The following is a 13,661-nucleotide window of genomic DNA, read 5'->3' as shown; positions in this document are numbered from 1 at the left end:
TGCCCCACCAGGTGTTTTTTTTCTTCCTGTCCATTTTACCCTGGCTAGTTAGTAAAGTTAGCAAATGGTTTGCTTGTACCGCCAATGAGGTCCTGCCCCAACCTGGTTTATGTAGTGATTGACAGCACTGTCAGGGCTCTCTGAGCCTATCAGCCCATAATGGATTGAAAATGACAAACAATAGACCAATAATATGTGTCGATGGCCGCTGATAACAAACTGATAGCACTATGTAGCCAATGATGAGTGGCTGACAGGCCCAATTGGAAGGAACTTAGAGAAGAGACAAAAATAACTTGCACCACCCCACATAGGCCGTGTGATAAGCCATGTCAAAATCATAATAATTAAAAAATTTTAAAAATGTAGTGGGCAAGGCCAGACCGGCCCACATTGAGTCAACGGCCCACCGGGACAATGCCCGATTGACCGGTATGCCAGATGGCCAGTCCACCCCTGCTTGAGGATCTATAATGTGATATGTTCACAAATCAGACCTTGACAAGGAGCAGAAAGTGGAGGAAATAATTTTTCTTTCTGAAACTGAATTATCTTTTCATCATTCTGTAACCTGTGTGCTGTACATTACCAAGTAATGGGTACGGTTAAGCTAATGCTTTTTTTTTGTACTGTGGATAATTGATATTCCTGCGACTTGGCAGCTGCCGAAAGTAACTAAAAAGTTACTTTTTTCTCACTTAGTTACTTTTGCAATCAAGTAATCAGCAAAGTAACTAAGATACTTTTAAGCTCAAGTAATCAGCAAAGTAACCAAGTTAATTTTTCAAGGTAACTGTGGCAACACTGCTGCTAATGCCCCCGGATGTTTTTTTGTTTTGTTTTTTTCGTGTCACACTGAGCAGAGCCAGCGACAAGAATGCAAGATTCAATTTTAGATCACCTTCAGGAAGTGTAAGTATCTATCATATATGTTGTCAATGCTTCTCACACCAGAAGAAGTCGACTGGGGAAAACTGCACTGGAAGCTAGCCCAAGACAGAAGTTAAAGGAGACTACAGTGTAGGCTTGGGAATTATCCATTATAATACCTTCTTATCTGTTTGTCATTTTACCACGGCATACTACTCTTGTTTCTAACAGTAATCATTTACAAAATAAATACTGTACACATACACACATATATACAGTATACATTATCCATACATATATGCCAATGCTCGTTTTCCTTCAAAACTAAATTATTTCAGCGGGGAAAACATTTGATATGAATGCAAACTTAATATTGAAATAAACCAAAGGATTATAGAAAGGAAAACCGTCTTTATCTTTAATTGTTTTCTTTTTGTCAACACCAAGTAAGAAAGACTGGCTAACTTTAAAAGTAGATATTGTATATAATTAAGTTATTTAGGATTTGTGCTTCCCTTTTATGCTAAGTCCGTCTTTAAGCCGTAATGGTTATAAGTGTTTAATTTTATTCAGTAATGTAATTCTCAGGTCGTCATAAGATGATAAAGAAATGTGGCCAATGGCCATATAGTAGACAGTATGGAAGAGTCAGTATGGTAGTTAACGTTAGCAATATAGCGAACGGTTATTAGCTGCTAAATTGTTGCTAAACTGTGGCTGTGCGCTTCTAACATGTTACTAGCAAAAAAAAAAAAAAAAAAAAAAAACATCACATCGCAAGCAAAAAATATTTTCATTGCAAGTAATAACATTAACTTCTTTGCTTGAGTTAGATTATATCGCTCAATGTCTTATTTTTAGCTTGCAATTCCAGAGGTTTTGTTTGATAGTCTTTGTTTTTGTTTGTGATTTAAAATGTTTTGTGTGACTCTTTTTGGCACAAATCTGATTCCATAGTAGTTTAGACACCACAAGTTTAAATGAACTCCATATGTGTGTTTTGATTTTACTTTGCTTTTCTGTGTGGATTCAATTACAGATGGCTAGCATTGATGACAGTGTGATGATTACCATAGAACCAGAAATTTAACTTTTTGTGACACAAGAACATGTCTGGCTGGCAATATGAACAATACAAGGAGTTCAATATAAATTACATACATAGTTATTTTTTTACAAAGCAGATTCTAATGATAGTTTTACTTCATTGTAGTTTTAATACACAGTGGTTAACTTGTTTTTCAACATAATAAAGGTTTTATGATGGCAACAGACCAGACGTTTATAGACTTTTGAATCTGCACCATATAATGTTAGTTTATACTTTGATGTATTTTTATGGTTCTCTAAAATTAAAATATACTCGCTGAGCTTGGACGGAAATGGATGGCATCATTTAAAACAGAAACAGGGGAATAGGGGAACAGATGTCGAGCCGATGGAAGCAGACAATTACGGTAGTGGTCTGCTTTTTCTTCTACCTTCTGATGCGACTTTCTATGATTATTATACTAGGCCGATGGCCAAATTCAGACAAAAGAATTAACAGATAGTGTAAAAAGGTGAGATGTGAGTGAGAGAATCTGGAAAAAAAAAAAATTGCTTCGTACAGAACTGATGTTTGGATTATTTTATTGTGCTTAACTTTTTTATGTCCTTTAATTAAAAAGAAGGGCTTTATGGAGTGGGTGACATTGAAAGAGACATGGATGAACATGTACAAAAAAGTCGTTTTGTGATTCATAAAAACTATCCATCCACCCATATTCTGAGCCGCCTATCCTCACAAGGGTCGCGGGAGTGCTGGAGGGTCCCAGCTATCATCGGGCGGGGTACACCCTGAACTCTCCCCAGCCAATCGCAGGGCACACATATAAACAAACAACCATTCGCACTCACATTCACACCTACGGGCAATTTAGAGTCTTCAATTAACCTACCATGCATGTTTTTGGGATGTGGGAGGAAACCGGAGTGCCCGGAGAAAACCCACGCAGGCACTAATCTACAATTAAATATATAATCCTGGTTGAAACACCATATGGAACGCCTTCACATGTGTCCTGACCAATCAGGGTTGAGCTGACATTAAGCGGATACGTTTGCTTTAATTTCAAGGAATGCATTAAACAGGCGGTTCCCTTCCTTTGCGCTCATTGGCTCAGACTGCGATTGACAGAATGTATTGCCAATAGGTGAGAAGCTTTTACTCTCATGGCAAGATACGTCATGACGAACACGGAAGTAGCAGCAAAAGCCGCGAGTGGTGTAAATTTAACGAAAACCTTCTTTTATTCTTTGTCAAAAAACAGTTTACGCTTAGAAGAAGAGACACATTTCTGGCGCTTTTTTGGAATAATAGTGTCGGAAATCAAGCGTGAGGAACATAATTTGTTGTTTCTGGTGTGTTTAGTCAACAGTCTTAGCTAGGTTAACCGCAAAGTACACTAAAAATTGAAATTTTACGACAGTTCGTTTTTACTTATCTGTGTTTATAATCTGTTTGTGTGATTAAACCTTATCTTTTGTGTCATGTCAGGTCGTGATCATGTCGAAGCAAACTCTGGGGAAGACTTTGCTGCGGAATGTAATCCGCCACACTGATGCTCACAACAAGGTAAGAGACAAATGCACTTAAGTGTTCCTAAAACCATCACGACTTAACCCAAAAACTAGTGGTGTCACTTTCTATGATGTCTTCTTGGAAACTAACACCCCAAGGATCTATCGATCCAACCAATTATATGGTTGTTATGGGTGAAAACAATTAGCCTGGCCGACGTTTTCTTGTAATAAAAAATAAATAAATAGGGATAATTTAAAATGGGAAGCATGAAGGACAAGTGGTTAGCATGTCCGTCAGAAAGTTCTGAGGTTCTGGGTTCGAAGCTTGGCTCCAGCCTTCCAGTGGATTTTGTATCTTCTCCTGGTGCTTGCCTGGCTTTTTTTCTGGGTAGGCCTACTCCAGCTTCCTCCCACATTCCAAAAACATGCATGTCAGGTTCATTGAAGACCATAAGTGTACAGCGATTCTGTCACCTAATGGCATTTTCTAAAGTGGGTGTCAAATACAAAAAAATTAAAAAGTAAAACTACTCACCCTTTGAAGAAGCAGAAGCATCACAAATTAATGAAGGGGAAACAGGAAGGTGCTTGTGTGGCAATATTGTCACCTAGTGGCCTTTTGTAAGTATTCATACATACAAGTGCACAAATAAGTTAACCTTGGTTTATGTAGCAAGCATGTATGCAGCTGACTTTACGGTGTACAGTGAATGCTCGCGACCCGTGAGGGTGAATAGTGAAAATTCCCAAGTAACAGATGCCGCCAATGTTTATAATTGACTGTATTTATATTTCAACCCCTACATGGGCCCCAAACTATGATCCGAAAACAGTTTGATATCATTTTAACATCATCTTACATTATTACCTTTAAAAATAATAGATTTTAGACAATTTGATTTAAAAAATAAATAAATAAATAAATGCACTGGAAGTCTGATGTCTTTGGAACCTGTAAAATATCAATTAGTACTTTTCCATTAGCCATTTACTTATGTTATGACTCAGTGATACATAGATGCTCTCATTTTTAAAAAACATACATTACAAACGACTCTTGCTCTTCAATTGGGCGCTTACTGTACCTTATGCTGAGCAGCTAGCTGTTGCCAGTTTATCAGCTTCCACCACTGCCAACAGCGTGGCACCTTATCAGAAGCACAGCGCTAAGTGCACCATCTCAGGATGTAAAAGTACGCAAATAGTTGTTTGGTTCTACAGATGTTTAGTTTGGCTTCGTCCACCAAATGGTCTTTTTCAATGTCTAATAAGTTTGATGAAATTTCAGAAGGATACTTTCCAAAATTAGGTCATGGGCTCAGCCCACCCAAAGTACTCGACCTAGCCCCTGGGTCACACTATGGCTACCTTAGTCACCGTAGTAAATACCGTAATTTCTCGTGTATAATGCACACCCATGTATAATACGCACCCCCAAAGTTGACCAAAATTCTGGAAAACCCTTCTATCTATGTATAATGCATTTTTACAATGCATGGTTTTGCTTCTACCCATATGATCAAAACATGAAGTATTTTGCTATTTTGTTAGTTTTTTAAAATAATTATTCTGAAGTTTAGCACTTTATTTGAGCACGTAATCCTTTTTTTTATTTACTTGCTCTTATTTTGAAATTGACAGCCCTACTTTTGTAAATTAGAAAACACACAGTGCTCATATGTTTGATTACCCAGGCAGAATTTGTAAGATGGGTACAATTCTTTAAAGAAAACATGAAGGACCAGCGAAACACATTTAATTTTATTTTAATCGGATTCAAATTAAACGGTCAAGCATTTCAGAAAACATTATCATTAAACAAAACATAACCATAAAGAAATTAATGATGGATGGATGTTCTGTGAGTCATATTTAAAATAAACAATATTTCACAAATTCTGCCAGGGTATGTAAACTTATGAGCACAACTGTACATATATGCTGACATATTGGAATGAAAGTGTAGGCTACACTTCTTTTTTTTTTTTTATAACCACGAGGTGGCGGTGGCATTTCGGAATGAAAGTGTAAAGCTTTTTCATAACCACTAGATGGCGGCATACATTTATATAATGTGAAAGTTTTTTTTCCATTTGCCCCTATAATGTGCACTATTGAGTTTTGAAAAATTTGGGGGGGCGGGAAATGCGCATTATACATGAGAAATTATGGTACATTGAATTACTGGAATAATCAAGAAACAAAACATAACTTTTATAACAAGCTTATTGACTCATTAGCACATTTGAACATGAACACTGTCCAGAACTTTAGTTCACACAGAAATAAAAATGTAACGTTTAAGTGTTTGAGAACATGATTCCAGAAAACCTATATGTTGCTATGCAGGAACAACAAAGCATGTGGGTCGTTATCTGACAGCTACCTTTCTCAACATCTTTATACCAGAATCATATAAATTCTAGCGGGATTACTCAATAACATCTGAGAATGTTAATATATATACTGTAGTAGGGCTGCACGATATTTTGAGCATCATCATTGCAATGTACGTGTGTGCAGACTAGTCACATCGTGAGGTCTGCTGCGATGTTGGTGTACTGTATGTAATATATATAATCAACTGTAATATTAGAAGTGACCAGCAGAAGGACCTTTTTGCACATGCTCAAAAGATTTAAAGATTGTATACATGCTAGATTTCCTATTTCGCTCTTCAGAATGAAACTAGGCAGGCATGTGCCAGCTGCGTGAGGTGTGTTTAGGGAATATGGGAGTGAATATGTTCTTGTAATAAACTACATAATTGTAAAAATGGATTACTAGGAAAATTATTATTTGTATCAGAATGCTTTAGTTAAAACAATGTACAATAACACTGTGATAATATGCATTTTTTTGGTGTAAATAACTACCGTATTTTCACGACCATAAGGCGCACTTAAAAGTCTTAAATTTTCTCCAAAATGGACGGGGTGCCTGATAGTGCCTTATGTGTGCACTAGTTCCAAAATCTGTAAATGTTGTTGTGTGACTTTAATGAGCGCTCCGCTTGACTGACTGGGAGCATTTCCTGCCGACACGTTGCTTATATAGAGGAAGGCGGACGTGACTGAGGACAGCATGCGGACGTAAAGGGAGAAGGGTGCGCGTGACAGAGGAGGCTAGAGACACGCCCCCAGTAGGTAAATAGTTCCGGTTTGTGCATTGGTGTGACTAAGGACCCCCGAAAATGGCACCTACGAAGAGACACGCTTATGAAGCACAGTTTAAACTGCAAACTATTAGTTACGCGGAGGAACATGGGAATCGAGCAGCCGCAGCCGCGAGAGAATTCAAGATCAACGAATCCATGGTTCGCAAGTGGAAGAAGCAGGAAAACGAGCTTTGCCAAGTCAAGAAGACGAAGCTGAGTTTCCGCAGGGAAAAAAAATAAAAACAAAACGCGGAAACAAGGCAAAGTGGCCCGAGTTGGAAGATCAACTCGAGCAATGGATTAATGAGCAAAGAACAGCCGGGAGAAACGTCTCTACAGTCACCATTCGACTGAGGGCAATAACTCGGAGCTTGCCATCATTCCGGGAATGAAATAATAAATAAATAATAAATAAATAAATAAAAACACAATACAATGATTTGCAAATCATGTTCAACCTATATTTAATTGAATAGACTACAAAGACAAGATATTTAATGTTCAAACTGATCAACTTTATTGTTATTAGCAAATAATCATTAACTTAGAATTAAGAATTTTATGGCTGCAACATGTTCCAAAAAAGCTGGGACAGGTGGCAAAAAAGACTGAGAAAGTTGAGGAATGCTCATCAAACACCTGTCTCGAACATCCTACAGGTGAACAGGCTAATTGGGAACAAGTGGGTGCCATGATTGTGTATAAAAGGAGCTTCCCGGAATTGCTCAGTCATGCACAAGCAAAGATGGGGCGAGGTTCACCTTTTTGTGAACAAGTGCGTGAAAAAATAGTCAAATAGTTTAAGGACAATGTTCCTCAATGTACAATTGCAAGGAATTTAGGGATTTCATCATCTACGGTCCATAATATCATCAAAAGGTTCAGAGAATCTGGAGAAATCACAGCATGTAAGCGACAAGGCCGAAAACCAACATTGAATGCCCGTGACCTTCGATCCCTCAGGTGGCACGGCAGCAAAAACCGACATCAATGTGTAAAGGATATCACCACGTGGGCTCAGGAACACTTCAGACAACCAATGTCAGTAAATACAGTTCGGCGCTACAGCCGTAAGTGCAACTTGAAATTCTACTATACAAAGCAAAAGCCATTTATCAACAACAGCCAGAAATGCCGCCAGCTTCTCTGGGCCCGAGCTCATCTAAGATGGACTGATGCAAAGTGGGAAAGTGTTCTGTGGTCCGACAAGTCCACATTTCAAATTGTTTTGGGAAATTGGGGACGTCGTGTCCTCCGGGCCAAAGAGGAAAAGAACCATCCGGACTTTTATGGACGCAAAGTTCAAAATCCAGCATCTGTGATGGTATGCCAATGGCATAGGTAACTTACACATCTGTGAAGGCACCATCAAAGCTGAAAGGTACATACAGGTTTTGGAGAAACATATGCTGCCATCCAAGCAACGTCTTTTTCATGGACGCCTCTACTTATTTCAGCAAGACAATGCCAAACCATATTCTGCACGTGTTACAACAGCGTGGCTTTGTAGTAAAAGTGTGCGGGTACTAGACTGGCCTGCCTGCAGTCCAGACCTGTCTCCCATTGAAAATGTGTGGCGCATTATGAAGCGTAAAATACGACAACGGAGACCCCGGACAGTTGAACAGTTGAAGCTGTACATCAAGCAAGAATGGGAAAGAATTCCACCTACAAAGCTTCAACAATTAGTGTCCTCAGTTCCCAAACATTTATTGAACGTTGTTAAAAGAAAAGGTGATGTAACACAGTGGTAAACATGACTCTGTCCCAGCTTTTTTTGGAACGTGTTGTAGCCATAAAATTCTAACTTCATGATTATTTGCTAAAAACAATAAAGTTTATCAGTTTGAATATTACATATTTTGTCTTTGTAGTGTATTCAATTAAATATAGGTTGAACATGATTTGCAAATCATTGTATTCTGTTTTTATTTACATTTAACACAACGTCCCCACTTCATTGGAATTAGGGTTGTAGTTCACAGAGAAAATGAACTTTCCCAACAGCGATCCTGTATTATTTCACATAGCAATATATATCGCAGGTTTAAAATAAATCGCAATGTAATTTTTTCTATCATGGTGCAGCCCTAATATATAGCTTTGTTCAACTTTTGAAACAGTTGGTTAAAAGCAAACACACATGCCCCTCAAAATTGCAAAAAGGTAGGTAGGCCTTGTCGCAATTTTGGTATGTCAGCACAACTTGCACTGCACAACACCTCGCTCTGGTTTAGAAACTCTATTTTTTAAGTCCGAAATACCTCCAAATAATGGAGAATGACTTAATTTTTGCCTCTAAATCCGTCGAGAGTTCCGCTCGCTTTACAGTATAAATTCTCCGCTATAAAGAATGAAATAAGTTGTTGCTCGCGCCCTCGGATGTTTGTCGTTGGCTGGCTTCAGGGTTCATGCCACGGCCAACATGAAATGAGGTTTTTGATTGGCTGGCCTTAGCGTTGGATTTAAGGGCAAGTGTAAATGAGTTGTACATGCAGTTGCGTGTGTATAAAATCTATGACGTTGATGCCGTTGATTTTGAGATATTAATATCTTGAAAGTCACTGGCGGTGGACGGGAGTGGAAACCACCATCATGGTTTCCACTCCTAGTGACTTTGTTGTCATAGTTCCTGTTCCCGTCTGCTCCCGGTGACTTTCGCTCCCGCTTCTGCTCAATCACATGATTAATAGTGAACTTTACTCCCATCCCGCGAGACCCTTGTGAATCACGAAAAAATGTCACCCTATAGTGTTTAACGCTCTATCACGTTGCCTCTGTGGTCTCCATCAGAAACCACACCCCAAAAAAAAGCCAAAGACAAATCAAAACATTGGTGTTGTCATGCTGCAGATCCAGGAGGAGTCCGAAATGTGGAAGATGCGAGGCTGGGAGGTCCAAATGTCCAACAATAGTCATGTGAGCGCCACCAAGTCAATCAGGTATAAGAGCTTTACTGTAAACAGCCTGGACAGCAAAAACATTACTGTATGTATGTTCTGCCATTTGTTTTTTTGGTGGTATTATTCCAGGGGTCAAATGCACTGCGATCGATTTTCCTATCAGTCCAGAGTTTCGTCGGAGCATGACGACAGAGAGGCTCGATACTGGACGCGGAAACTCTATGACTTTGAGGACAACGATCCTGACAGGTAACTAACCAGACCCCACCGCCTTTTTCACACGACCCAGCTAATTAACCGGAACCACGTGCACTTTCACACCCTTGTCCTCGCACCCTTACCAACAGGTATCTCTCACACTAATCCAGAATGTAGAACATTTCTTGGGGTGTGTGTGTGTGTGGGGGGGTGAAGTTGATTTGACATTTCATGTCTTCTGAGGTTGTTCCGCAAAGCCAGTGGAACTGGAGGGTGGGGGGGGAGGTTTAACACCCAAGACTCGCAAAGGCGACAAAAGGTTGGGTCCTTTGTAAAGACTCTGGTACTACCTTGAAAGACAGAAAATTGCTGGGTTGACTTTGGTCTTTCGTTCCAGGTTGCTACCAGATACGGAACACCAATATGGGAAAAAGCGGGAGCTTTCACAAACTGTGTAAAAAGGGCTAAGGAAGGGGAACGGTGAAGTCGACGCGGAAATTTTTCAGCTTCTGAGGCATTATTAACAGAAGCAGGACGACACCCATGTTCCAGTGAATTCTGCAAAGCCAGGACAGGTTGTGACTTTTAACACCCAAGACCCATTATGAATGCTTGGGTCTGTAATAGCGTCGATGCTGTTTATACAGAATAGCGATGCAAGAAAATGGTGTGGAAGGTGCCAGCTTTTACAGGCAGTTTTGGAGTGGCTGCGGATTCGGCGTTGACAAAGTTGATCCGGCAATTTTCCGTCTTCGTAGTTGACATAAGAGCTGTGACAAAGGCATGTGTAAGGTAAGGCTGTAATGCCTGACATGGGTGCCTCAGCCCTGTTTATACGGAACAGCGACATAGGAAAAATCCCTGAAAATGTCAGCTTTTGCAAGCAATATAAAAGTGGATAGAAATGGGTGGACAAAGTCGACCTGGCAGTTTTCCACCTAATGAGGAAGAATCAAAGTATTACCTCGACATTCACTTCTCCCACCCAAATCAAAGCATTTAGAAAGTATATTGTATACGACGCTGTTTCAATGGGTTCTGTGTAAAAGGCAAAGGGGGCTAAAGTCCGGGTCTTCTGTCATGGCTCTGAAGCAAAAGATTGATCTTGAAAGCTGGAAAATTAATGTGCTGACTTCGGCCCACCATTCCAAATCTGTTCCTCTTACACAGAAGTATGAAAAGGGGCTGCAGAATGTGGGGCACGGAATCCACCTGATCATTTTTAAACGTCGGTGATAGTATCAGAGTCATAGCAAAGGTTGGCAGGCACGTGTGCGTTCTGGAATTCCGTAATGGACATGAGTTTGAAGTTTACTACCTCTGATGCCAGAAAACTACTTTTGCTAATACAGAACAGCGACAACAACGAAAAGCTCGCTAGCTTTTACAGGCAGTGTGAAAGTTTCACACCAGACTTGTTGTGGTTTGGCATAAATATTTAATACGTCACACCGGGAAGACACACGTGTAGAAGGGATTTCTGCATCAAAGGCAAACATGAATACATTTTGACTTTGAAAGAGGCTCGAGCAATGGAGTGTGGTATACAAACTGTATGTAAAAGAAGGAAAGTTCAGTGGTATGTAACTTTTAAGTGCAATACATTTGTTTTATTTGTTTTTAAACATTTATTGTGGTACAATTTGTATTTACTGTTTATGTGCAGTGCATTTTAATGTACAGTAATCATTAATCACCAGTATTTAATAAAACCCCTGCCTCATTTTTTTTAACCAACATTTACCGACTTTGTATTGTATTTTAATGTTGGTCATGATGGTGGTATTTGAGGTGGTATTTTTCCTATTAATTTTTTTTCGGTGGTACTTGGTCTTTAGTTTGAGAATCACTGGGTTAGTGCATCCCAGTGCTATCATGACCTGAAACAAGTGTTTTGTGTGCAGATGGGGCCACAGTGGCTTCAAGGAACTGTACCCCGAGGAGTTTGAGAGTGACAGGTAAATTACACTCTATTGCACTGAATGGACAAGGTGTAATTCACACTACATTGGAAGGGGGAGCTCCACTGACTCATTTTTTTCAAGTTCCCCCTCTTGCCCTTTAAGACTGGACAGATTGCACTAGTGGGGGTTCTTTTAACAAAATTAATAAAACTCAGATTGCTACTAACACAAACAGAGCCCTTTTTGACGCGTTAATAACACTCATCAGGCTCTTCATTATTATCTTATGATAGCCAATTGAAATGAATTCAAGCAGATGTTTATTAGCGTTGATTGCATGGCTGTAGAGCTGCACTGCATCATACTGAGAGGTTTTTGATTACCAAAATATATGAGCCACCCAGTAGCTTTCATGTTTTTTTTTTTCGTGATTGTCATTACATTTGTTTTCTGATTGACCAGTACAACAGTAATCATAAACCATGATAGTGCACCCTTTTTTTGGGGGGGGGGGGCCTTGAGAAGGAATCCCCCTTCCAGGATGACCAAGCTGCAATGCATCTCGAGTGGGGAACATTTATCACACAGTCGAGTGCTGTACAATACTTACTTCCTTTTCTCACAAAATGGCTGCCGACTCTTTTGTTTCTGCTCTATTTCCAGTGACAAAAGCAGCACCACAAAGAAGAAGGGCAGCCAAAGTAAAGCGTCCGAGTCAAAACGCTCTAAAAAGAAGAAGAAAAAGAAAAAGAAGAAAAAACAGACAGAGGAAGAAGAGGGACAAAGGAAAAAGGCAGACAGCAGCAATGACAGCAACAGGACCAAAAGTCGCCATAAAAGTAAGAAAAAAGAGAGGAAAGACGAGGATGGACTGAGACGCAAAAGAAAAAACGATGACTCGCACAAACACTCGGACTCCACAAAGAAGCGCAGGAAAGACTGGACCAAAGCAGCGGGCGAGGAGAGCACTGATCAAAGTTCAGAAGAGTGAGAGACATGGAATTAGTTTTTATTCTCTTTTAACATTTTAGCATTGGGATACTAAATTTGATCATTAGGGGGGAAAAAAACACTATTTTTTATTTTTTTAGAAATATTAGAATTTTTGAATGGTAGGGATGGTGACGTTCTTTGTTTAATTTCACACAAAATGCAGTACATGTACACCATCTACCTGCTCCAACACAACTGAGTATTCATATTTATATTAACATCCTGCTGTGTAAAATGCTGGTGTTTTTCTTTTTTCCCATCATTCATGTAGCAAATTTTGCCATCTTACCTCACTTAAAAGATTTTGAAAGAAAAAATAATAAAATTAACGACAGGGTTCCTATGCAAGTATGGAAAAGTATGGAATTTGATTTCATACATTTAAAGGTCTGGAGAAGTATGGAAAATGGAAACTATTGAATGGAGAAAAAAAATCATGTTTTCAAGACTGTTACAACAGCTCTATTTTCTAAAGCAAAAAATGATAAACCTAAAAAAAAATAGTGATGTGTTTTTATTTTTTTATTATTTTAAGGCGCATGGAAGTGCACCTACAATGTTTGTGTAAGAACACAAAGTATTATACCATGGTCTTGGTGCATACTTAATTCTGATTGGCTCAATAACTTCCGGTCAAAAAAAAAAAAAGATTACAGTGTTCCAAATTAATTAGCCGTTAGCTGATATGAGCAAACTGATGCAGTCATATTTTTTGATAAGTAAACATGAAGTACTCCAAGGACAGAAATTAGCGCGTTTAATACAACAATGAGGAGTTTAATAACTTACTTTATGTGTTGATTAAAACAGCTTTAAGTGTTTGCTGCTGAGGAATTGAGGGAAAAATGAAGAGACAAGTGGCACAAAGAGCTAACTTTGTGAGATTTAAATCAACTCCCAGATGAGAAGGGTAAACTCAACACAAAAAAAACAACAAAATAGGCGATTACAACGCCGAGACACTTCCTGGCACAAAAACTGACAAATACAGACTGAACACTTCACTGTTGATGTTTTGACTGATACCCTGTGACAGTTTTATGTCGCTGTCCAGTCAGCGAAGTCAGACAG

General features: G+C 39.2%; 1 protein-coding gene across 4 annotated transcripts; it reads left to right on the top strand.

Annotated features, from left to right (window-relative positions):
* Positions 1–3,076: 3,076 nt before the first annotated feature.
* nkapd1 (NKAP domain containing 1) lies at positions 3,077–13,086 on the top strand. 4 transcript variants are annotated; one of them, XR_009789722.1, is made up of 6 exons: positions 3,077–3,273; positions 3,410–3,487; positions 9,446–9,534; positions 9,625–9,744; positions 10,091–10,268; positions 10,341–11,591. XR_009789722.1 is itself a non-coding variant. In XM_061782104.1 (6 exons), exons 1-6 carry the CDS (start codon positions 3,085–3,087, stop codon positions 12,586–12,588), a joined length of 858 nt encoding a protein of 285 aa, XP_061638088.1. In that variant the 5' UTR covers positions 3,082–3,084; the 3' UTR covers positions 12,589–13,086. The 4 variants fall into 4 exon arrangements, 3 of the variants coding, with proteins under 3 accessions (XP_061638091.1, XP_061638088.1, XP_061638090.1); XM_061782104.1 differs by lacking the exons at positions 10,091–10,268; positions 10,341–11,591 and adding exons at positions 11,598–11,651; positions 12,261–13,086 and having other exon boundaries at positions 3,082–3,273; XM_061782106.1 differs by lacking the exons at positions 10,091–10,268; positions 10,341–11,591 and adding exons at positions 11,598–11,651; positions 12,261–13,067 and having other exon boundaries at positions 3,092–3,247.
* The last annotated feature ends 575 nt before the right edge of the window (positions 13,087–13,661 follow it).

This window comes from Phyllopteryx taeniolatus, chromosome 8 (genome assembly GCF_024500385.1).
Source record: "Phyllopteryx taeniolatus isolate TA_2022b chromosome 8, UOR_Ptae_1.2, whole genome shotgun sequence".
Taxonomy (NCBI): domain Eukaryota; kingdom Metazoa; phylum Chordata; class Actinopteri; order Syngnathiformes; family Syngnathidae; genus Phyllopteryx; species Phyllopteryx taeniolatus.
This window is presented reverse-complemented; position numbering and strand designations above follow the sequence as displayed.